Source organism: Xenopus laevis, chromosome 3S (genome assembly GCF_017654675.1).
Source record: "Xenopus laevis strain J_2021 chromosome 3S, Xenopus_laevis_v10.1, whole genome shotgun sequence".
NCBI lineage: Eukaryota > Metazoa > Chordata > Amphibia > Anura > Pipidae > Xenopus > Xenopus laevis.
This window is the reverse complement of record NC_054376.1, coordinates 6,078,576-6,105,000: the sequence shown is the minus strand read 5'-3', so window position 1 is coordinate 6,105,000 and position 26,425 is coordinate 6,078,576. Positions and strand designations below refer to the sequence as shown.

General features: G+C 43.3%; 2 protein-coding genes and 1 long non-coding RNA gene across 4 annotated transcripts in view; 2 read left to right on the top strand and 1 right to left on the bottom strand.

Annotated features, from left to right (window-relative positions):
* Window positions 1-5,056, top strand: part of LOC121402095 — a 6,828-nt gene extending 1,772 nt beyond the window's left edge. Inside the window, exons 2-4 of one of the 2 annotated variants that reach the window (XR_005966538.1) lie at window positions 1-128; window positions 4,048-4,159; window positions 4,956-5,056. The exon at window positions 1-128 is cut by the window's left edge and continues 70 nt beyond it. This is a non-coding gene — a long non-coding RNA (uncharacterized LOC121402095). Of the gene's footprint in view, window positions 129-4,047; window positions 4,161-4,955 lie in introns of those variants that run through there. The other variant, XR_005966539.1, reaches the window with a different exon arrangement.
* A 117-nt stretch (window positions 5,057-5,173) lies between these two features.
* On the top strand, window positions 5,174-9,758 carry LOC108712257. Its single transcript, XM_041589023.1, has 8 exons — window positions 5,174-5,202; window positions 5,700-5,826; window positions 5,911-6,034; window positions 6,654-6,722; window positions 7,350-7,437; window positions 7,540-7,607; window positions 8,591-8,632; window positions 8,940-9,758. The coding sequence occupies exons 1-8, from the start codon at window positions 5,174-5,176 to the stop codon at window positions 9,380-9,382; spliced, it is 990 nt and encodes a 329-aa protein (XP_041444957.1). The 3' UTR covers window positions 9,383-9,758.
* An 8,324-nt stretch (window positions 9,759-18,082) lies between these two features.
* LOC121402094 (ninjurin-2-like) lies at window positions 18,083-24,382 on the bottom strand. Its single transcript, XM_041587947.1, has 4 exons — window positions 24,122-24,382; window positions 20,616-20,847; window positions 19,675-19,845; window positions 18,083-18,911 (listed from the first exon to the last, which is right to left on the bottom strand). Exons 1-3 carry the CDS (start codon window positions 24,125-24,127, stop codon window positions 19,694-19,696), a joined length of 390 nt encoding a protein of 129 aa, XP_041443881.1. The 5' UTR covers window positions 24,128-24,382; the 3' UTR covers window positions 18,083-18,911; window positions 19,675-19,693.
* Window positions 24,383-26,425: the final 2,043 nt, after the last annotated feature.

Below are 26,425 nucleotides of genomic sequence, written 5' to 3'. Positions count from 1 at the left end.
ATTGTTCAGTGCAGAGCCAGGCTTATTCCCTTCCCCTTATCCTGCCAGACCTACGCAGGGAGGAGGCCATACATCAGATCAGACACCTTGCAATAACTGCAGACTGTATCCAATGACCTCTTCAGCAGGTAATACTACAACTCTCAATTTCCCAAGAAACATTGGCTGTTGTAGAGCGTACTAAACTAAAGGCCAAACCGGCTATCCAACATTTCCACAATCTTGCCTTGTGGGATTCATCTTGCCCTACTGCCACCATCTTGCCCTACTTGTTACCCCCACAAGTGCTGCTCTGAGTGGTCCTACTAAATATGGGGCTTAAAGAGCAATCCTCCCTCACTATAATTATGGAAGAACCTGGTTAATCAGGCGATCCCGCTATACAAACTTATTTATGTAAGACGGGGTTGCCCCGGATTAACATGGTAAAGTGCGGGATCCTTGTACCTAAAACAAAAAGCCAAAACACTTTGCCCGGAGTACATTATAGGACCTATCAGAGCTCCATACCCAATATAAGGGGACAACTACACAAGCAACTTGGCACGCACTCAGTAGGTCTCCAGGCAGCAGTAAAATCATTTCACTTTATTTCACAAACATTAATCGTCCTAACGCGTTTCGTGTTTTCACACACGTATTATGTGTGTGAACACACAAAATGCGTTAGGACTAGGGATGCACCGAATCCACTTTTTTGGATTCGGCCGAACCCCCGAATCCTTCACGAAGGATTCGGCCGAGTACCGAACCGAATCCGAACCCTAATTTGCATATGCAAATTAGGGGTGGGAAGGGGAAAACATTTTTTACTTCCTTGTTTTCTGACAAAAAGTCACGCAATTTCCCTCCCTGCCCCTAATTTGCATATGCAAATTAGGATTCGGTTCGGCCGGGCAGAAGGATTCGGCCGAATCCTGCTGAAAAAGGCCGAATCCTGGCCGAATCCCGAACCGAATCCTGGATTCGGTGCATCCCTAGTTAGGACGATTAATGTTTGTGAAATAAAGTGAAGTGATTTTACCACTGCCTGGAGTCCTGCTGAATGTGTGCCAATTTGCTGGTTTTGAGAATCTGTCTCCCCTATGCTGAAGGTTTGGGGCGCAGCACCCAAACCACCAAACAGGAGCGGTGAGTGACCCATGTTTCTGGTTTTGGAGGAGTGTTATTAGCGGAGGGTTCGGGGCAAGCGCACCCGAGCCAAACTATAACTGCGGTGAGCGGTTTTCCAGTCTGTAACATTGACCGCTATAGAGAAGACTGTCTAATTGATTATACAGCAGGGGTTAGCGCGCTCCTGTCCCTTTATTAGATTGTCTAACAACTACACGCAGGCCCGGACTGGCAATCTGTGGGTTCTGGCAAATGCCAGAGGGGCTGCTATAAGGTCCCATAGAAAGTCAGTATTTAGTGGGCTGTTTGGGCCTCTATGTGGTCTGATTGGGCCTCTGTGTACCTGAAATGTCAGGACCTATTTTAATTCTCAGTCCGGACCTGACTACACGAGTATCTTGAATGCGATTCTGGCGGATCCGACACGGTCCGCCAAAACGCAGGCGTCAAGGCGGATGCGACGAATAATAAAGTAAGAAATACAAATGTCGTATGGTGTCGCAGTGTTCATCCGATGCCACACGACTGTCGGATGCAGACGATGCACGACAGTCGCGTCGGATGAAGCTGCGACACCATCCGACATTGCTATAGCTTACCTAATTTTCCGTCGCATTCCAACTTGACGGCTGCGTTTTGGCTCACCGCGTCATATCGGGCAGAATCGTGTTCAAGGCGCTCGTGTAGTTGTTCCCTAACACAAGCAGTATGGTAATTGGTTATTAGTCTCCCCTGATTGCCCCTGTGCACAAGAGTTATTAACAGTATGATCCCCTTTTCCTTATTTCATCTTTTTTGTCCTTTTTCCCTTTGTCCCTGTTACTACCTATTCCCCCAACCCCCCCTTCAAATAAAAAGAAACAGAAAAAGCTTTTAGGGTAAGCTGCAACCTCTTCTATTGAAATCATGAAAATACCTATTCTATGTATTGGTCCCCTTCCTGGAATACACAAACACCACATCTAATTGCACCAATGTTGGTCAGGAATCTCATACATGAGGCAAGAGTTGGCTCATTTGGCTACAGTTTTGGGAATGGTAATTACAGGAGGATTGAGAGGATGACCCATAGGGTTTAATTACAATGACCCTGGATACAAGTCTTCACCTGATACAAGATTTAAAATCCAGCACAAGGTGCAAAAGTGAAGGGCACAAGGCAGACCTTGCCTTAGACATAGATCCTTTGCAGTCTTGGGTGTCTGAATAATTATGGTGGCAGGAAGGTCAACACCTACAGTAAGTGCCTCCCCCCACCCGTCCCTCATGTATAGAGCCCCAGAAAGGAGCGAAAGGACCTGCTCCCACAGGCATTTACCAGTACTGAAGGCCCAGCAATGCTGTATCCCCAAAATCACTTTGGGACTCTATCAAATGCGTGCATGACCCAGCACCAGGGTTGCCAGGTTGGCGCTTTTCCAGCCAAATTGGGCTATTAATTTAAAGCCCAGGTGGGTTTGAAAAGTACAAACTAGCCAAAGTACAGATTTGAGCTACTTTTTGGGTCTTTGGCTGGTTGAATTCGGCCGAATCCTTTGTGAAAGATTGGCCAAATACCGAACCGAATCCTAATTTGCATATGCAAATTAGAGGCAGGAAAGGAAAAAATGGAAAAATAATGTTTTTCTTCCTTGTTTTGAGACCAAAAGTCACGTGATTTCCTTTCCCACACATAATTTACATATGCAAATGAGAATTCGGATTTGGCCACACACAAGGATTCGGCTGAATCCTGTTTTCGGTGCATCCCTATATTCTATAGATAAATTACAAAGGAATTGAGCAAATTAAAGGGATGGCTTTATTTCCTGGGGGCACCATTTTGCAGCAGTGGAGTAATCTGTGTCTAGCTGTATCTATTAATACAGACATCAGAACTGCAGAATGTCCTGGTATCAATTACAATGATTTCCCATACAGTTTACAGTATAATTGCCCGTCATGTTTTCTGTTTCCTGCTCTTAAATCATCTTGAAATCTTGTTCAAGATCTTCCTGGATTCTAATAATTAGTAATTAGTCAGGCGAGTCCTTGTGAGCGGTGGGAGGCTGGCAGCGATCCCAGAAATGGGTGCTGAGCCTGTTCCAAAGAAGGGTGGCCTGATGATGGTCTTGTCTTGCATGTAGATGCTTCTGGTGCCCAACTTGCACTCCTTCAGTTTGTACTGCAACTCCCAGCATCCGTTTACAGCTAGTTGTAACCCAGCCTTAAAGGAGAACTAAACCCTAAACATTAAACTTGTTACAGGGGGTCACCATCTTGGTGTGTGACACTCACATGCTCAGTGGGCTCTGATTGGCTGTTGAGAAGCTAAGCTTAGGGCTCGTCACTAATTATCCAGCAGAAAATGAGCTTCCCTGGCTGTAATATAAGCTGATGCTACAGGTTTGCTGATTATTCAATTCTGATGCTAATTGCACTGGTTTCTGTGCTGCCATGTAGTAATTACTAATCAGCCTTATTAGTGGTTGCCTTGGGCTAGTACAGAAGCACAAAACATCATTTACAACATTTCTAGCTGCTACTTTAGTTCTCCTTTAACATTAAACCTTCATTCATATAAATAACATATTTCTATTGTCACCGAAAGGAAGTGGAGCCCCGTTTCTGCAGCTGATTTTGACTTCCTGCTGCTCCAGTCATCTGTACGGTTGACCCGAATAAATGGAGCCATGCACCCATATGTCCCCTCATATATGGTATATGTAGTTGGTCAGATAATGTGCGTGTTGGCCACATGTATGACCATCTTAAAGTGTCCAGTGTAAAACTGAGATTCCATCCCTGTATTTTGTGTGCCCACAAGTTCTGTCCAGGGTTGCCTGATTTTGTGGTGAGTGACCAGGTGAGGGAGGAGGAATACGGTGACTCCCAAAAAAAAAAACAACGTGCACTTACAGGTCTGGTAAAACCGTACTGTGTTTTATATTGCAGGATTCTGCAGAGGGTGGAGACCAACACAAACCAACTACAGAGAATCAATGGCCGACTGAGCCTTGCACAAGCAACGATAGAAAGGCTCAAAGGCAGCAAGAAAGTCATTAAGGTGATCACTCCCATTTACTATCACACCCCTTAACTATCTGTTCTTGAATCCTTTGTCTTGAATTTAAGGTTAAGATCACACTGAGATTCGGGGAGATTTAGTTGCCCGGCGACTAATCGCCTCTTCTTCTTTGGGGCTACTAATCTCCCCGAACTGCTTGCCCCTGTCTTCCACCTGCTGGAATGAAAAATCGCCTGCGGCATGGCACTAGCGGCGATTCTTTGCCTCACGAGGAAACTTCGGGCGACTTCGGAAAACGAAGCGACACGAGTGCCATGCCGCAGGTGATTTTTCATTCTAGCAGGTGGAAGACAGGGGCAAGCAGTTCGGGGAGATTAGTCGCCCCAAAGAAGAGGCGATTAGTCGCTGGGTGACCTAATCCTCCCGAATCTCCCAGTGTGACCTTACCCTAACCTGTATTATTGTCTTTGTCATTTGGTCCTTAAGGCAGAGACACATAGTCAGATTCGGGGAGATTAGTCGCCCAGCGACAAATCTCCTCTTCGGGCGACTAATCTCCCTGAGCTGCCTTTCCGCCGGCTACAATGTAAATCGCCAGCGGGATGGCACTTAGAGCTCTTCATTTTCTGAAGTCGCCCAAAGTTGCCTCATGAGGAAATTTCAGGAGTCTTCAGAAAACAATACTCTCCGAGAACCATTCCGCCGGCAATTTACATTCTAGCCGGCGGGAATGCAGTTCGGGGGGATTAGTCGACCAAAGAAGAGGCGATTAATCGGCTGGCGACTAGAATCTGAGCATGTGTCTCTGCCCTTAGTGTCCTTTCTCCAACTGCAGGATCTCAATCCCCATGGTGCCTGTGTCCCCCAATGTAGGAGAAGAGAAAAAGATTTAACGGTAAGTCAATAATCTCGCTTTCAAATTTGTTGTCTCTTTATTTTCTCCAGGAAAAACTGAAGTATTTCCCAGTGTGTGTAAATGCGAGAGGGCAAGATGAGGAGAGCACAGAAGAAGGGCTGAGCAGCCTCCCCAGAAACATCAATTCTGTCAGCCCCATGTTCCATTTCAACACAACGGAGAATCTGTGAGTCCATTAGGATAATGAATATAATAAACCAAGCGATGCAACGGGGTTGCCCTGTAGAATGGGTTGAATTAGGGATCATGGGTAGATGAGTCTCCAAATGATTGTTGGCTTTGGTTCCTGGAACTGGGAATGTGGTTAGAAGATTGATAAGAGATGGGGGTTCAGAGGGACTTTTGGGCAATGTCCCCTCTAATTCCTTCTTGACTGCGTGTGTAAAACAATTATTTTGTGTGCATGTTTAAAACTTGTGTGCGCAGGTCAGAATAAATGCAAAGTTTTTTGTGTTTTCAAACAATATTCTTTGTGCGCACCACCCTATGTTGTATCAGAATCTGTGTGCGGCACAGCTTAGGGGGAACATTGGGTTAGTGTAATATACTGGGAAAGATCCTACAATTGGTTCATTGTGGGTAGGGATCTGGTACCACAAATGGTGGTGTGTGGAGTAGAAAGTGAAGGTTTTCTTTGACTTGTTCTATATTCTCTATTAACAGCTATAAGAAGTATGTGTTCCTTGACCCACTTGCTGGGGTCGTGACTGGTACTAACCCCGCATTAGAAGGAGAGGATGAAGACGAGCTTTTTGATGCGCCCCTATCCATCACAAAGAGGGAGCAGCAGGTAGGCAGTTGGTCACTGGATGTTCTAACAGGTGAATTCCTTGTGCGGTGATATTCATGTTATTGTTTCCTTCTTTCCCTTTAGACAGCAGAGAACTACTTCTATGTACCAGACCTGGGACAGGTCCCCGAAATAGATGTCCCTTACTCTCTGCCGGACTTGCTGGGGGTCGCTGATGATCTCATGTACAGCGCTGACCTTGGGCCTGGTATTGCTCCTTCTACACCCGGAGTTCCTATCCCTGATCTATATAAATATATACAGGTATGGGATCATATATAGGTACCATTTTATTTGTAGCTGCACTGGAAAGCCCTGAATGTGCTGATCATTGGCCACAAAATTGTATATTACAGGTATGGGACTTTGTTATCCAGATTGCCTGGGACCTGGGGTTTTCCAGATAACAAATCTTTCGATCTCCATACTTTAAATCTATTAGAAAATCATGTAGATATTAAATAAACCCAATAGGTTGGTTCTGCTTCCAATAAGGATTAATTATATCTGAGTTGGGATCAGGTACAAGCTACCGTTTTATTATTGCAGAGAAAAAGGATATTTTTAAAAATTTGGATAATATGGAGTCTATGGGAGCTTTCTGGATAACGAGTTTCTGGGTAACGGATCCCATGAACATATATATTCAATTGTATATACAACATATACATGTTATTTAGTTGAGTTTTGTGAAAGGCATTCTATGTAGCTGTGTGTTTATCAGCTGGTACATTTCCAGATTTTATTGAGTGGTATTAGGATCTATTTAATATTTGATTCTTCTGAAATAATGATTTTTTCCCCTTTCTTTCCTTTTTACAAATCAGAATCTGAAACGTCGGCCTATAATCCTGTTACGGAGCCCAGCACTTTGGATATTCAGACCACTACACCTGGTGAGCCTTTATATATATATAGATATATATACTTGAGTGAAGAGAAAAATTTCGTTTATTTTTTTCTTCACTCAAGTCCTGTGTGTGCGGGCTCTTCTTGTTACTTCCATACTATGTTTAATTGCTCCAGCACCTAGGCATCCATTTTGTGCTCTGTGTGCACCGACCCCTTGGTTGTTGTAGATATATATATAGATATAGATAGATATAGATAGAGATAGATAGATAGAGATAGATATATAGATATATATATATATATATATATATATATATATATATATATATATATATATATATATATATATATATATATATATATATATATATATATATATATATCTTGCTTTTGGACTTTAGATTTTTATTTAAAGTTCTTTGCAGAATTCCCTCATTACATAAATACTCTCTGTTCTCACCTCCTGTTGTTAAACTGTGCAGTTCCCTTGCCCCACAGAGAGCCCTATACAAGTGTCATTTCTCATAGGGGTTTGAGAGACTGGATGATCACGTGGGGCATGTAGCATTGTAATAGGGTTATTTCTCTAGGGTTTTCAACATCTATTTTTCACATGGGTCCAAATCTAGTGACTGGAGTTCTACTGACTAATGCATTCTCTCTTTCTACAGATCAATGGCCTCTCACTGGGAAAATAGTCCTCGCAGTAGATCTACTCGTGGCTGTAGCAGCCTTCATACTCCTCTTCCATGGTGCTTGGTGAGTATGTCATTAACTAAATTGCACGTTGTAATACAATGGAATCTCAGGGAACACAGGGTTTGATTGGTCTCACCATTTCTATCATCTTCTGTTTAACAGGCAACAGATAAAAATCCAGACAGAAGAGAGAGAGCGGCAGGAGAAGCTAAAGAGCACAACAATTAACTGTAAGTTAATACTCAGGGGTTTTAATACATAGAAAAATCTCCCTTTAGGGTTAGTCCACATGTGGCGATTCGGGAAGACTTAGTCCCCTGGCAACTAATCGCCTCTTCTTCTGGGTGACAATCTTGTGAGGCGACTTCAGAAAATGGATTGCCGTGTGTGCTTTAGCGCAGACGACTTTTCATTATAGCGGATGGGAAGACATGCGAAGGCAGTTCGGGGAGATTGTCGCCCAGAAGAAGAGGCGATTAGTCACCAGGCGACTAAATCTCCCCAAATCTCCTCATGTGGACTAACCCTTAAGCGGAAGGTGTTCATATATTGTGCATGATGGGAATAGCAGAGAAAATACAGGAAAGACAGCCCTATTGTAGCTCATAGCATATATATATATATATATTTTCTCATATTATTTCTGAACATGAACAAATGCTTCCAAAAACCTGTTATGCAGGGCCGGATTTCAGCTTTGGGCTAGAGCACTGGGGATTACACGTACAGCACTACGAGTTTCCAGTTTTCTTTAGAATGCGACTGGCGCTCACTAAAATCTTGTTGTCCTAGGCCCGGGCCTTTATGGCCTCAACACTCCAGGCCGGTCCTTATGCTTAGTGTGAATACACAGGAGCTGCTGGAAGTAACAGTTCCTTTAATTTCCAATCAGCTCAGGCCTTGCCATGTAATTATAATGGGCCATTTACATTCACATGACCCCCCATGAAAGGCAGAGGCAGGTTTAATGTGGGTAAAAAAGTGGCGTCTAAACACTGATTGTTCTGGTTACAATATTTATATTAATATAGAAAGTTACAGAAGATTAAAAAAAAATTGCAAAAATTATTTCTTCTAGTTTGAAAAACAAGTAGCGCTTGAACTTAATGGCCATAAGGACATAATGTTCCCTGTAAATACTTAAATATACTGTATCACACTGTATGAGTCTCAATATAGGAAAAAACTTCAACTTTTTCTTTTTTAATTGCAGTGGACTCTCCTCACGAGAAACATACCGTCATCTATGTGCCTGGTAAATATTGTCTCTTGATTTTCCATAATACTGTGCATGAGCTCATACCATATTGTAATGTAATTGGGGGAAATTATTTTTATTATGTTCTCCGGTATTAATACTTCAAAAGGGGGTGAGGGCAATATCAGCTGCAAGTATATAAAATATATGTGAGTGGGCACTAAGGGGTAACTGATATTCATAAGAATATATATGTCTGCATAGAGGACTATCCACAAAGTAGCCATGCGTATACCAGATGGTACAATATTGCTGATTATTATCAGGAACAGTTTATTGACCGAGTGATATATTTATATGTTAGGACTGGTTGATTTACCTAAAACCGCAAATACTGAGATAATAGCAGAAGCGGTTAAGGCTGGGGAAAAGATACCTCAAAGCGACGAAAAAGAAAATAATCCCAGTCCTGTGAATATTGAAGTGTCACATGAGCAGATTACTGAGCCGCAGGTCACTGAGCCAAAGGAGGGGCTTCAAGAAAAAGACGCGGTTGACACCAAAAAAGAAAAGAAAAAGAAACGTCGACTTTTCTCTTTTTCAAAGAAAAAAGTTAAAGAAGCCAATGAAAAGCAAAAGAATGCTGAAAAAAATCCCAGTCCTGATGTAAAAGCCAATGATGTTGAAATAGATATAGAGAAAGGAAAAGTAGAAGAAGTTGAAGAAAAGAAGAAACTATGGCGATTTTTTGCTTTCTTAAAGAAAAAAGCAAAAGAAGAAAATGAAACAGAAAAGTTAGACGTCTAAAGGACACGGCACATGGCAATTTGTATTCCTCATATCTTTCCAAGTTTGTAATAATGTGAACAATGAAATAAAAAATATTATTTATAAAAAAATCCACTGAGTTTGATTGTTAGATTTTTTTATTTAGGCTGATCTGTGTCTGGAATGGGAATTGAACCAGTTTCTCTCAAACCCAATATGACAACAAACATTGCTCTTGGGTAGTGATCTCCAAAGCACAATCCCTTGGGCATATTTCCCTCTTAACCCCCTATGAGTTGACTTTATTGCGCACACACACACATATACAGAGACTGAAGCAGCCCTGAGTTTTATGGTGATTTTATCATTAATGTATTGGTTATACTATTAAAAATTGGTCAGCTATAATGTAACTTTTTTTAATAGAGGCTGCTGTTCTTCTGCTTAGGAAAACCATTAGAAACCTTTCTCAAATCTTTCCTAAGCAGAAGAACATCAGAGCAGCCTCTTTCTTTCTCCTGACAACTTCCTTGACTACTTGGTGGTCAGACTGATCAGAAACTGACCAGCAGGTGGCGCTGTTGGAACAAAATTCATTCATATTAATAGCACATGTATCCCTTAATAATGAAATGACAAAAGATTTTACATCAATTTTACATTCACTTCTTTTATAAGTTTACTTATCCTTTAATATTTGGGAGATTGTAAGCATTAAAGTGGCAAGGATTCCGATACCAAGAAAGTTCCCTTGGGGCTGCCAGGAACAGATTAGTGCTGTGACAGCTGAAGCCGACACTTGGATGGCTTCTTTGGCATCTGGCTGTGGGCCCTCTGCAGAGTAACAACTGTTTGCCGCTGATAATGGCTCTGAGAGGGGGCAGAGCAGTGCAGAGCCGATCCAGTGTGAAATGAAACTATTAGGCAGCGTGGGGATGTGCACATTCGATTAGCAATGCACAAAGCATAATGCACAACATTTCTAGTCGGCAGCTTCTTGGCCCGTGTATGGGGCCCTCCGACAAGCTTCCCCAATCTACTTCTTTAGTTAGGCTTTAGTTCTCCTTTAAAAAAAGTAGTATGACTTTTAAAGGATAAAAGACCTGCTTCTGTTTAACATGTAATTAATATGTAACCCCCAAAGGAATATATGATTATAGCAATAATGAGACGTAAGGGTCGATATTGTGTTTTTTTTTTTTTTAAGGGAGAAGCTGATCTTACAAATAAAGGACCCGGAGGGGTCTGAAGTTGAACAGGCTTGATAAAGGACCTGGAGGGGTCTGAAACGTTGCCCCTTTGTGATGTATAATTTGGGCTTTAAATAAATCACCGTTTGGACACAATTGCAACTAACAGGTGTGCATCCGAATTTCTTTTGCTACTTACAAATGTGTGTGTCATAGACTAGGTCTAGTCAAACCTATGGATGCCAGACTACAAATCCCAGCATCCCCTCTGACAGCAAAGAGCATGGATGGCTTAAGCAGAAGATTTAACTCCATAAGCATCACTGAAATATCTAAACATATAAATACAGGTATGGGGTCAGAAGGGTGGTTAACCTAATGCCGATAGGATTGGGTTGCGGGTCTGGTAGGGGTACAGTGGGGTGGTGGGTCAGGGTCTGTCTGACCAGCTCCGTTCAGGGGTAACTGAAAATCATTGAACAGGAGAGGAAATTCATCTGTTAAAGGAACCTGATACTACAGGTCTGATTATGAACCAATGCTGATGCAGACTACACTGGTGTCTACACTGCCATGTAATGTGACTCTGAATGAATAACTATGTATGAAGTTTCTTTTGATAAATGTATCCCTGTCATCAGATGGATGAATGCTGAAGGCAATGAATTGGGGTAGGCTTTATAATTTTTCTGTTGTCTGTAGAGGGAATAATACGTAGAGCAGCCAGGAGAACGGGCTTTGCTAAGGTTTTGCTCACACCTCTCAATGGTTTGTGTTTCAGTGAGAGCAACAGGCGGTGGCGGCAAACTGATGTCAGATCTCTTTAATAAGCTGACGATTAGACGCAAAGGTACAGTGACTGGTACATTATATTCATATCTACAGATATATCCATATTGCTACCTCCCTTTAGACTCTGTTACTCTCATGGGCTATAGGCAATAAAGGGGCTGCAAATGTTATGATTGGGCCCCTTATGCCTGCAGCAACAAGAGAGAGCGTCAGCTGTAAAGGCAACATTCATAAACCCTACTACAGGCCAAAGGTCTGGGCACCACTGGCTCTAGCAATGTAATGTATATATTATAATGTATTGTTAGTACAGGTATTGGCAGTGCAGTTTATCCTATAGACTCTAGAGAACTATGTATGAGCCATTGTGTCACGGCCCGAAGGCTCCACTAAGATTAGTGGACCTAGGAGGAAGCAGCAAGTCCAACACAGTTCACGGTATCAAAAAGGGCTGAAGAATAAAAGTTATCAGTCCAGGGAAAAGGTCAGTTCAGGCAGCAAGTTTCTTAGTCGATATAACTGGCCGAGGTCAATAACAGGAATCAAGATCAGGATCAGTAAATCACACCCAGGAACACAATAAGTTGAACCTATAATTGGGCAAGGTCTGCAAGGGGTATTTTATAGGCGAATTTTTGCACCAAACGAGCGTGATGACGTCATGCGTCACGTGCCAACATTGCACGTTGACGCTGCACGTTTTGATGCATTGGCGTCAGAACGTGTCACTTGGAACTCCTTAGCGCCGCCATCTTGTCCATGACATCGGAGCAGCTGGTAAGTATCCCTTATACCTTGTAAGTAAGAAGTTTGCTGCCTAAAGTCCATTGGGTTCTACACATTGGCCTTCACAATTTTTATCTGGACTGTCAACTGCAAAAACTGCCCCCCTGTCTGTGATCGTAATTGACTCTGCACTGCCTATATCATCTGCAAACCCTTGGGTGTAGGGTAGAGTTGAAAGCCTGATAATAGCAGTCTTGAACTGATATCTCACCAACTACTAAAAAAAGTGCTCAGAGCAAAGCTGTCAGAACACAACATTCTTGCCCCTTTGGATTTAACACCCAGTGTATTAAGTTTTTTTTTTCTTTCTTTTTCAAAAAATGTTATATTTTACTCCTTACAAAAGGAGATTGGACATGCTCTTCATATCTGCCTTTAGAATACAGTGAAGTGGAAGTGTGGCTATTAGCACAGAGTTGGCTGCAGTTCCCATCACTTCCCTCATTTGCGTTATGTGAATGGACACACATCTCTGACTGTCAGGTGGATGCACATCTCTGACTGTCAGGGAGACTTGATGGAACATTCAGTGATGGTGCCTGGAAGGAAAGAGGCTGTGACACCCTCCCATTGTGTTGTCACTTCTCTTCATTGTGACACTTTAAATCACATCTGCCCCAAATGTGAGAGGACAGAGAAAGGAGCCTATTATAGGTTAAACTGCCAGCCGAGTTATAGTTACCCATGGCTGTATCTGCTGGGCACTTTCTACAATAATGTTATGTACATGTCTGGGGAGATCTCCTTGCTTGTCATCCTAACTGTCAACAAAAGCCATCTGTTGACTTGGTTCTAGATAGTATATGTGGATCAATCCCTGAGCTGGCCGTCCGATTGGTGGGCCAGATTAGGTAAATCTAATAAATTGGTTAAAGATTGGACCACTTCAGGGACCCTACTGGGTTAACAGTGGACAAATTGACAGTTCCTGTGGCAATAACAATAGTTCTAGATCAGGCTACAATGGTTGTGCTGTGATGTAGTTATGTCTTCAGTAGACCAGGCTGCAGTTCAAGCACAGTCCTCAAATGTCTAGGCCCAGTCCTCGAGATCTAGTCTGACTTGTTTCTAGATAATGTTTGTGGATCAATCCCTGAGCTGGCCACCCAATTGGTGGGCCAGATTAGGCAAATCTGATAAAGTTGGTCAATGATTGGATCACATCAGGGACCCTACTGGGTTAACAGTGGACAAGTTGACAGTTGCTGTGGCAGCAGCATACATTTTAGGTCAGGTTACATTGGTTGTGATGTATTTCTGTCCTAGACTGGGCTACAGTTCAAGCACAGTCCTCGAGTGTCTAGGCCCAGTCCTAGGTTTGATCCAGGCATGTGAGCTTCCATGACATCTGTGCTGGTCTTGGCCAAGGTTGCTGGTCCTTTGGAAACATAACAACTCCCCTTTTCACTAGGTATATTTGAAAAGGGCCCGGCCCCTGGAGAAGCAAGTGGGGACAGTCCCACAGGTGCCTTTGCTCGCATTTCCGACACCATTCCACCCTTACCTCTACCGCATCAGGCTTCAGCACACGGAGATAAGGAAGACTGGGAGTCTTAACTGTGGTGTCTCGTCTTGAGGAAATGTTGAGGATCTGGACTGTTCTACACTTCCGATGGCGCATTAGTGTTGGCCCAGACTGATGGACTGGACTGGAACCTGTTCAGATCAACACCCCATAGACACCAAGAACGGCTTCAGATGTTGGTTATGAAGGATCTTTTTAACATTTAACGGTGCCCTTTTACTCTGTTTCCATTGGCTTGCAGGGGGTTTTCTGGTCTGGCAACTGGCACCAACAATTAACCATTTCTTTACCTGCCTCCCCTCTAGTCTTGGGAATAGGAAGGTATTTTTCACTGTGATAACAAAAGCAACGTCTGACTGTTACTATTTCAGGCCCTTTGTTAATCAGGCGTTATCATTACGAACGCCTTGATACCTAATACTCACCCAAGCTCCTTCCGGTTCCCTATCCAGGTGTTACTTTGGAACTTGCGTTGTACTGAGAGACCCGTACATATTAGGGTAGGACTACACGGACGTTTTCAGCGCGATCCGACGTGCTGCAACAAATGCCGACGACAAATCTCATGCGACAAGGTAAGTGAATGCAGCGTTGATCCGACGTGACATGATGCGTCTGCATCCGACAGTCGTGTCGCGTTGGATCAACGCTGCGACTTCATCCGACATTTCTATCTCTTACCTTATTTCCGTCGCATGCGATTTCTCTCCGGTGTTTTGTCATAGCGCGTCAGATCTCTCCAAAAACGTCACTGTAGTCCTACCCTTATTCTAAGGAAGGGGCCTATATACCTTTTAGACTTCATTTTCCCTATGATTATGCCTCATGGAAAGATAAAATGAATTGTATTTTTATTTTATTTATCTTTATTCTGTAAAAATACTACTGGGCCCCATAGACAAATCCTTTAAGGGCCACAAACTGAGTCTGCCCTCTATGTAGTCTATTTGGCTTCACTCATGCCGAATTGGCAAGTGGGCCCTGGAATGGAATGAGCTCTTATTTGGGTTTGAAGGGGAGTGCTTCTCTATCAGTAGGGATGCACCGAATACAGGATTCTGCCTTTTTGAGCAGGATTTGGCTGAATCCTTCTGCCTGGCTGAACCAAATCCTAATTTGTATATGCAAATTAGGGGTGTGGAGGAAAATAGTGTGACTTTTTGTCGCAAAACAAGGAAGTAAAAAATGTTTCCCCTTCCCACCCCTAATTAGCATATGCTAATTAAGATTCGGGTTCGGTATATGGCCAAATCTTTTGCAAAGAATTCTGGGGTTCGGCCGAATCCAAAATAGTGGATTCGGTGCATCCCTATATATCAGTGCACTGCAATATGAGTAGGGGCATTGGATTTTATTGGGCATCCATTCTTGTTGGAAGTAACCACCACCCAAGGGCTGGGATGATAATTGTGGCCTCCTAGATGGACGTTCTCAGGAGGAGAGGATTTTAATGAACAAACCAATAATACTCAAGGAAATGGGTTATCTCTTATCAGTTTTCATTATTAAGACACAGGTTTTAATAAGAAAAGGAACGCATTGCTGCTTCCCAAAGAAAGGGGTGCATGGCAGAATAGGAATGCTGTACCCATAGAGGGAGGGTAGACATGAATAAGAATTGAGAGATCTTGGAGGACGAAGAACAGAAGGAGTTTTGGGGAGGAATATTAAGGAATAAATAGCTGCACAGGAGATACTGTCTAATGACTCAATGTAGCTTGTACAGGGATCCGTTATCCAGAAAGCTCCAAATTACAGAATGTTCTTCTCCCATAGACTCAATTTTATCCAAATAATACAAATTTTAAAAAAGTATTTCCTTTTTCTCTCTAATAATAAAACCGTCGCTTGTACTTGATCCCAACTAAGATATAATTAATCCTTATTGGAAGCAAAAACCAGCCTATTAGGTTTATTTATTGTTTAAAGGATTTTCTAGTAGGCTTAAAGTACGAAGATACAAATTAGGGTAAGATCCGTTATTCGGAAAGCCCCAGGTCCCGAGGATTCTGGATAACGGGTCCTATACCTGTATAGGCAATCACAGATATTAACAGTGTTAATGAGACAATTCTGGCAGTTGCCTCCGTATAATCCCCATCACTGCTCTCATCTGATTATGTTAAGGAGCAATCATGGAAGCATTGCATATTCATGCGGGTGTAATTATACACATCGTTTAGCACATATTATACAAATCAGGTTAAGACTAGAGAAATGCACAGATGGGGCTGGGTTGACCCAAGAGACAGTGAGAGTCTTCTTTCCAGGTGCTGGGCTTTCTGTACTTGTAGCAGACAGAGATCTGGTGGATCTATTCACTCACCTCTAAGGACTGTAATGCGGAGCCTGCTTCCTCTATAGTTAAAGGATAAGTAAACTTTTAGAATAAAATTGATAAGTGTTATTCTAAGCTCTTTTGTCATTTACATTCATTATTTATTTTCTTTTTATTCCAAGATATTAAGGGATACATGTGCTGTTAATATGAATGAATTTTGTTCCAACAGCGCCACCTGCTGGTCAGTTTCTGACCAGTCTGACCACCAAGTAGTCAAGGAAGTTGTCAGGAGAAAGAAAGAGGCTGCTCTGATGTTCTTCTGCTTAGGAAAACAATTAGAAACCTAACCACTGTGCCAATGCAAAAAGCCCAAAAAAATGAGTGATTGCAACCCAAATAATAGAAAATGAGCAATTTCCCAATATTCATTAATTACACATTATAAATGGTTTTAAAGCCATTCATATTTGTTATTGCTGTTTCTTATTCTTATCTCTTTCCGAGTACTGAAACAGTGTAGCAGAAGTCATGTCTCTTCCAGTAGGAGTCAAAACCAGCAGTGCTGGACAATATAAACATGTAGAAAGATGCTGCTTTCAACATCAAATACACATGAGTAACCAGTGAATATTCCAAATAAAACTATAAATGTATTGCTGATCTGTCTGGGCCGCTCTTCTGCCTTCATTGAAAACCACTCGGGTATTGCGCCGCTTAGCAGCAAAAGGCTTTAAGTAAACGAAAAATTCTGTCCGAATAGTAATGTTGTAAATAAAGCTACTGAGTCCGAATGTCACCCCCCCCCCCCCAAGAGATTTTTGCTGCTATGAAAGGAGCCATATAAAGACACAAGGCTGCAGGCTGAGTTATACAGGGAACTCTTGAGTATCACTCATGTATTATAAGGGATAATGTACCCCCTACTGTAAATGATAAGGATATTAGAAGTCACTGAGGGGTTGTTCTGTGACCATATAAAGGCACAAGGCTGCAGGCTGAGTTATACAGGGAACTCTGAGTATCACTCATGTATTATAAGGGATAATGTACCCCCTACTGTAAATGATAAGGATATTAGAAGTCACTGAGGGGATGTTCTGTGACCATATAAAGGCACAAGGCTGCAGGCTGAGTTATACAGGGAACTCTGAGTATCACTCATGTATTATAAGGGATAATGTACCCCCTACTGTAAATGATAAGGATATTAGAAGTCACTGAGGGGTTGTTCTGTGACCATATAAAGGCACAAGGCTGCAGGCTGAGTTATACAGGGAACTCTGAGTATCACTCATGTATTATAAGGAATAATGTACCCCCTACTGTAAATGATAAGGATATTAGAAGTCACTGAGGGGTTGTTCTGTGACCATATAAAGACACAAGGCTGCAGGCTGAGTTATACAGGGAACTCTGAGTATCACTCATGTATTATAAGGGATAATGTACCCCCTACTGTAAATGATAAGGATATTAGAAGTCACTGAGGGGTTGTTCTGTGACCATATAAAGGCACAAGGCTGCAGGCTGAGTTATACAGGGAACTATCACTTGTATTATAAGGGATACTGTACTCCCTGCTGTAAATAAGCGTGAGGATCAGTTGAACTCTGTTAATTTGTAGATTAAATTGATGGGCCCACAGCACATGATAGAATTGTAGCTTAGTCATACTGTTAAGGATGCAGCCACTGTTGTTTTTCATTACATCTTAAAAGGGATCATATCAGCCACTGACAGAGGAGATGATATAAACAAGAATCACAAACACTGGACAATAATGGGTTAACATATTGGACTGAGTGGGATGTTTTGGACTTGGGGGTATGAGTGATTATAAAAATCTACAAGGAATAATGTGAATTTGGAAGACTCATGTACATGATTGGGATACATGTGTTTTCACCACTGTGTTATAGTGTGGGCTTCTTACTAATTCTTGGGTCTTTAATAATCCGGAGAAGATTTTCTCCCCCAGAAAATTGCAATTGACACATTCAGCCAGTAGATGGCGTAGAACCATTTGCTTCACTCATTCACCAACCAAACATCCAGCCAGGGCTGTAACTACAGAGGAAACAGACCCTGCGGCTGCAGGGGGGGCCAGGAGATATTAATGAGCAGTTTTAACATATATTGGTAAAACAAGACAACCTCTGGATATGTTGGGGGCCATATAGAAACAAAGTAGTTTATTATTACAGAGCCTGTTCTATTTCCCTTTAGGGACAACTATAGAGGAGGTAGACTGTGTGACTGCGAGGGGGCTCCACCAGAGCGCTACTTGATAAGCGGCTTCAATATATTACATTTTAGGAAAAATGTCTGCTTGGCAACATTAAGAGGGGCCCTGGGTATGATCCTGGGTGTTATGTCTGTTGCGAACTACAACTCCCAACATGCATGGTTTAGCAAATGATGGAGAAGCGTGTGTGCTAAAGTCTCCCCATGCAGTTTGAAAAAGGGCGGCTGCCACCAATTATAATGCAGGGTTGATGAAAAAGAACATTTGCTCTGGGTCCCCAACATTCCAGGGTCCCCTTGAGTTGAAACAATAATAGCTGAAGGAGTTTTGGACAATCCCTGTGACCCGAAGCCTATCTAAATTGTAAGAGACATCCTTTTATCCCTAATCCAGCTCCACATGCTGATTGGGACCCCTATAACTCATAGAGTTTCCATCTCAATTTGAAAACAGACGGCTGAAAATCCACACAATGTTGTGCTGGTGCACCATTCCGTGCACTCAAGCTCTATCTATCCATCAGTTTAGTAACCAACCCTGTAGCACCGGGATTTTATAGGCATTCAGGATGAGGTGGCAGCTCCGATAGTCTGTTACCACCTTGTCCTGAGGCTTCTGGTTAAAATGTCTTATACAATAAATAACTATAATACGTCTGCTGATAAATATGGATTAATCACAGAGGGAGCTGAGCGGGAGAGGGGAATGCTGAGGAGTGAGGATCAGACATCCACATCAGTCCAGGCCACCTACAAAAATAGGAGAAAAGGGGGTTAAAGTTGTATGTGAGGCATTTGTACTCTGTATTATATAGCAGGGCCGGAATTAGGGGGGGGCAGCAGAGGCATGTGGTTGGGGTGCAGTTTGGATGGTGGTGGATGCAAGAAAGCAAGTGAGCAAGCCAATGGGTAGGAATGTGGGTTACCTGTGGCAAGGGGTGAGGGTGCAAGGTGGATGGTTCCTTGGGGGCCTAAGTTGCCTTCGGAGCCAGTAATGCTTGGCCCAACTCTACTCTTGCTTTTTATTGGCTCTACCAACTTTGTCCTTCTGTCCAGTAGTGTAACCAATGGGCACCAGCCCCCTTGCAAAATAATTTCTGGAGGGGCCCCATAGCAACCAATCACCCCCACTCACATTATGAGGAAGTTAAAAAGTGGCTGGGGAGGGTAAGATTTCTGCCTCTGTCCTCTAAAGCCATATAAACATTCCATAGGAATGTGGCTCCACCCAAATATTGCTGCATTGCCCCAATACTTCAAAGGGAACTCAATCCAAATTTGTTTATGCACATCTATATAATAGAGATGCACGATCATGTTCAGACAAAACTCTTAGTCATGTGACCACTAAATTTGCATATGCAAGTAGGGGTTTGTATTTTAAATTTGTATTCGGCCAATTTTTTTGAAAGGAATATCTGGTATTCTGCTGAATCCCCAAATTATGCATTTGGTGCACCTGTTGTTCTTTAGCTATTCGGTCTAGTGCTGCACAGAACCTGGGGGCAGTTACCTGGCTTTTGCAGGACACTTCACCCCCTTGAGGGGTACAGGCTTGTTTTCTGCACCCCAAAAGCTGTGATGAAGATATTGATTAGCACGGTGAGAAAGACCAATCCCATGGCCACGTTATTCAGCCAATTGAGCTGTGGCTGCTTGGAAATGTCATTCAGGTTTTTACAAGCTGCAGAATAAAGAAAAGGAAAAGATTAGCACCTGAGTATCAGTAATGACCTATAGGGGCAGTGCTTACCAATGATAATGAGTGGAATACCAATAATGACCTATAGGGGCAGTGCTTATTAACGATGATGAGTAGAATACCAATAATGACCCATAGGGGCAGTGCTTATTAACGATGATGAGTAGAATACCAATAATGACCCATAGAGGCAGTGCTTACCAACAATGATGAGTAGAATACCAATAATGACCCATAGAGGCAGTGCTTATTAACGATGATGAGTAGAATACCAATAATGACCCATAGAGGCAGTGCTTACCAAAGATGATGAGTAGAATACCAATAATGTCCCATAGAGGCAGTGCTTACTAACAATGATGAGTAGAATACCAATAATGACCCATAGAGGCAGTGCTTACCAACGATGATGAGTAGAATGCCAATAATGACCCATAGAGGCAGTGCTTACTAACGATGATGAGTAGAATACCAATAATGACCCATAGAGGCAGTGCTTACCAAAGATGATGAGTAGAATGCAACACTCAAAGGTGAGAATCCTTCCTCAGGCTGCAGTGAGTGGCAAAAAGCCACTTTTTGTAATTTTAAGAGCCGAATTTCTGGGTTTTAATACTAATAATGACCTATAGGGAATGATAGGGGCAGTTCTTACCAATGAAGAGTTGAATAATAATGATGACCTATAAGGGCAGTGCTTACCAATGATGATGAGTAGAACACAAATAATGACCTATAGGGGCAGTGCTTACCAATGATGATGAGTAGAATCCCAATGAGGACCTGTAGGACCAGTGAGATACTGATGAGAGTTATGAGGGTGATATAGTAGGTGAAAGAGTGGCCCTGTTCCAAGACAGCCTTTAGCTGTGCTGTGTTTGCGATGAATAGCGCCACATCCAGCATGCTCTCTGCCAGGCTCTTCTTGGTGGCATAACGGTTAATATTTAAAGCTGACCCTCTCTCCCTTCTTCTATTATCCACCTGGGTTGGGAATAAGAAACAAAGTCAGTTTTGATATGCTGTTCATTTTCCTTATATGCAAACCAAACAGTTAAGAAGTTAGAAACTTGGAGTTTTTTCAATTTCACTCTTTAATGAAAGCAAAGGGATAGCATGTTTAGTGCAAGCCCTACGGAATGAAGTCATTTTAAACTAGGGGCTGTCCTGGCCCTTTAAGGTTGCTCTTAGTACAACAAATAGTACAGACAGTTTGTCTTTGTATATATATATATATATATATATATATATATATATATATATATATATATATATATATATATATATATATACACACACACACACAACCCCCAAGTTACTGGGATCCTGTTGAAGGCTGGTATATGTTACATAATTGCATGAATTTAGTTTTTTGGGATCTCTCTGTACAGACTATGAGCAAACTTAGGGACTGTTCCTGCTGAATTGTGCTTAGTACAGGGAATACCTATGCTGCCATAGTTTTATGGGATCTCTCTGTACAGACTATGAGCAAACTTAGGGGACTGTTCCTGCTGAATTGTGCTTAGTACAGGGAATACCTATGCTGCCATAGTTTTATGGGATCTCTCTGTACAGACTATGAGCAAACTTAGGGGACTGTTCCTGCTGAATTGTGCTTAGTACAGGGAATACCTATGCTGCCATAGTTTTATGGGATCTCTCTGTACAGACTATGAACAAACTTAGGGGCTGTTCCTGCTGAATTGTGCTTAGTACAGGGAATACCTATGCTGCCATAGTTTTATGGGATCTCTCTGTACAGACTATGAGCAAACTTAGGGGCTGTTCCTGCTGAATTGTGCTTAGTACAGGGGAATACCTATGCTTTGGGTGTGATTGGCGCGGGAGGCAATAAACATATTTTTGAAGGGCAGCAGGGGTTCATAGCATGGCACTGGACCTTTCTGTAGCCCGTTCTCTGATCTGGTCCCTTTGCTCTGAAACCACATTGTATATCATTAACAGGCTGGATAAAAAGCACTTTGAGACTAGGCAGCTAGAAGTGGTGGTGGGTGGTGAATGATTTCAATATTCTATTGAGAGGAAGGGTGGGACAGGGAGAATTAGGGTGCACCAGGAGTCATTAATCACTCACTAATTACAACAATATCGCTAATGATGATAAAAGTAGCAACATGTAGCATCAGATGCCCTCATGTTTGGGTGAATCCTTTGCTCTGCCCCAGTGCAAACCTGAGCCCCGGACTGAAATATCTAGTGACAAATCAGCAGCGAGCTTTTATTGATATAGTGCTGGTAATATAATGCAATGTAACATCCGATTGGTCACTACATAACTATCATAGTCTGGTCACACTGCTGATCTGCCCCAGCCATGCCCCATAATGCCAAACCCTGCCGGTAACCTACTAAAATTACACCCAGTCACTGCAATCCCCCCACCCTTCCTGACTGGTTATTGTGTCTCTTGGGGCCCCACTTTTCCACAGGGTCCCTGATTTGGTTACCACCTGTATCCCCTTCATGGCAGCCCTGCTCACACTAGCAATTTTGTTGAATGCCATCGCAGGGGGTCATGATGATGATGGGATATGAACGGGGGAATGATGGGATGTGAGTGCAGAACAGGGCAATGATGGGGTGTGATTGCGGAACAGGGGAATGATGGGATGTGAGTGCGGAACAGGGGAATGATGGGATGTGAGTGCGGAACAGGGGAATGATGGGATGTGAGTGCGGAACAGGGGAATGATGGGATGTGAGTGCGGAACAGGGGAATGATGGGATGTGAGTGCGGAACAGGGGAATGATGGGATGTGAGTGCGGAACAGGGGAATGATGGGATGTGAGTGCGGAACAGGGGAATGATGGGTGTGAGTGCGGAACAGGGGAATGATGGGAGTATAACAAACAGAGTCAGTGGAAAGGAGAAAGTGCAGAGTAAGGTTTCCTAGTCGTGTCCTTCGGAATTTGCTCACTAGACCCCAGTGAAGGGTCAGTGAAGGTCAAAGGAATCCCTTAGAAGTATTATTTCTTATTCATGAAGCCCGAGAGATTAATCTCCAGCTCCCGACATCTGGGGGAAATCAGGAATTCTCTGCAATTTGCCAAACAAAGCGGAAATTCCATTGAGGAGAAGAGACAGAGAAGCTTTCAGAGGAGGTAAAGGGGAAGAAACATCACATTAAACAATAAGGGAAAAATGCTAAACTTTGGGACTACTAGACAATTCTCCAACCTCCAGGTTCCTGTGGGATTCTGGGAATTGTAGTTCAACAGACAGAATCAGTAGTTGGTAGTGATTGTAATAATGTGTTGTATATGGAAGTGGTACTGGGATTGGGCCCCCGTTGGAACTTTCCCTGTAGATGGAAACAGGAGAATCCCCATGGGGAGGGGTCAGAGGCCTTATTGCAAATATAAACACTGTGACCCCCCGCAGTGCCCTCCTCCCTATGTGTGTGATGAGACGAGAGATGAGAATTAGATCATAAGCCTTTGGGGGGAGCACAGGAGAAAGTAGAAGGATCACATGGGGGGTGAGATGAGATCATGCCTTGGAATTTGAAGTACACAGCCCCCCCCCCAAGAGAGCCCCTATTAGTAATTATGGTTAGGGGCGATCCTGGGGCAGACCAGATGTGCATCACTAGTATAATAAGTACAATAACACTCTCTGCACTAGTGCAGCTGAATTTCCTGGTTAAAACCCAAATATTTGGCTTACTACTCTCATTATTCCACAGTTACAGCCCCACCCTGACACCACCTTGTCTCATCAGACACATTTTCCCATAGTCACAGCACTCCCTCTAATATTATCATCTTGCCTTACTAGACCCACTATCCCACAGTTATAATCCTCCCCCTGACACCATCTTGCCTTATTATACCCACTATACTCTAAACTCCCCCAAACAAGTCATTTGTGGAGCACTGCCTTAAACGGTTGTTCTATGTGGCCCCAGAAACTGTAGGGCCCAAGTCTGGCCTCCCTGCTCTACATGGAGAGAAGTTTGTGAGGGCGGCAGAAGGAAGGGAGAGACGGAGGTGATGGGGGACAAGAAGGGAACTGGAGTAGAGGGGGTAAGAGTGGGGGTGGGCTGCAAGACAAGCGAGGGGCCCCTGGGACAGTCATTATCCAAATCCCATCCTGTTGGGGTGAATACCTGGAAGTTGCCTCTTTATACACAAGTGTGAGTGACGTGACATTCTACACAAACATTCTACATAACCTGAGGGGCTGGGGGAGGAGGAGAGGGGATAATTGTTCCCATGCCCGAGGGCTACTTACCTCCATGCTGATCCTCTCGCCCTCTGTCCCCAAATCTGTCTGCTGCTCCAGCTGAGTGTCTGGCTAAGAGCAATGTTATGGGTAGGGGCACAGCTGGGCACACACATGGGACTCCATCCAGGGGGCAGTGAGAGAGGGGGATCAGCACACAGATTGCTCATTGTCTGCCCATAGTAGCACTTACACATACAACACCTCTCTGGCAGCCTCTGTGTGTTTGTGCCCTGAGATCCAATCAGTTTGTTAGTGGAGGACCAATGGGACGCAGTTTCTCTTTTAAACAACTAGGCCCTGTCCTACAATAAAGCAAAACAGAACTGCTTCTGTTATACAGATAGCTAGAATCTCAGCTGCCATAAAGCAGGACAGGGCTGCTGCTTACAATGGGGATCAGATAATCTGTGCAGCCACTGAGACAGAATGTTCTGTTATACAGATAGCTAGAATCTCAGCTGCCATAAAGCAGGGCAGGACTGCTGCTTACAATGGGGATCAGATAGGATCTGTGCAGCCACTGGGACATAATGTTCTGTTATACAGATAGCTAGAATCTCAGCTGCCATAAAGCAGGACAGGACTGCTGCTTACAATGGGGATCAGATAGGATCTGTGCAGCCACTGGGACAGAATGCTCTGTTATACAGATAGCCAGAATCTCAGCTGCCATAAAGCAGGACAGGACTGCTGCTTACAATGGGGATCAGATAGGATCTGTGCAGCCACTGGGACAGAATGCTCCTGTTATACAGATAGCTAGAATCTCAGCTGCCATAAGCAGGACAGGACTGCTGCTTACAATGGGGATCAGATAGGATCTGTGCAGCCACTGGGACAGAATGTTCTGTTATACAGATAGCTAGAATCTCAGCTGCCATAAAGCAGGACAGGGCTGCTGCTTACAATGGGGATCAGATAATCTGTGCAGCCACTGAGACAGAATGTTCTGTTATACAGATAGCTAGAATCTCAGCTGCCATAAAGCAGGGCAGGACTGCTGCTTACAATGGGGATCAAGAATAGGATCTGTTGGGGATCAGATAGGATCTGTGCAGCCACTGGGACAGAATGCTCTGTTATACAGATAGCAGAATCTCAGCTGCCATAAAGCAGGACAGGACTGCTGCTTACAATGGGGATCAGATAGGATCTGTGCAGCCACTGGGACAGAATGCTCTGCTTATACAGATAGCCTAGAATCTCAGCTGCCATAAAGCAGGACAGGACTGCTGCTTACAATGGGGATCAGATAGGATCTGTGCAGCCACTGGGACAGAATGTTCTGTTATACAGATAGCTAGAATCTCAGCTGCCATAAAGCAGGACAGGACTGCTGCTTACAATGGGGATCAGATAGGATCTGTGCAGCCACTGGGACAGAATGCTCTGTTATACAGATAGCTAGAATCTCAGCTGCCATAAAGCAGGACAGGACTGCTGCTTACAATGGGGACCAGACAGGATCTGTGCCACTGTGCTGTTTATTTTAGTATTCAGCCCCCACACTTCAGCATTCTGTAGAACCACCTTTTGCAGAAATAGCCTTATGTCCTTTGGGGTAATTATGTACATACATTTTGGACCATCCTTGAAGGCCATGCCCTGCAGTTGGAGGTATGTGAGACTATATAGAATACAGGTGAATAAAAAACAGATGGATCCAGGCAGAATAACCAGTCTAACCATCATGTGACTCACTGCAGGACACCTGTTTTCATGGCAGACAAATATAAGGAGCACCTGTGTGTCTGACCAGAAGAGGAACATTATACTGACCAGGTCAATTCAATTCATGACAATTCATGTTTTGCGTGACACTTCCTAAAGTTTGCAGGAAACCATTCCACCATAACTTTTCCATTTTCTTTCCTTGGGTGCCAGACGGCTGAAGGGTTGTCAGGACGTGTCTGTTTGCGGCGGGGGCCCAGGACAGAATTTATAAAAATGAGACCATCCAACCTGTGGCCCAGCAGCAGTTTTGGAACTCTGGCCATACACAGAGATGCCCACTTTGAGGTTGGCGATTTCGGGCTGATCCGATTGTGGGCCCAATGATTGGATCCCAATTCACCGAATACGGGCGGTCTAATTGCAAGACTGCATCAACGAACAGATGCGGCCACGATCCGACTGGATTTTTAGTCCTGTCTGATCGAGATCTGGAGACTTTCAGTCTGTCTGCAGCTTTTATAGGCCCGTGTATGGGGGCCTTAGATCCAAGTTATCTAATGGTTATTAGTGGGTTCAAGGAGTTGTAATTTGATGAAAGCTGAAGGACAGCAGGTTGGGTGAGACTAATCTTGCTCC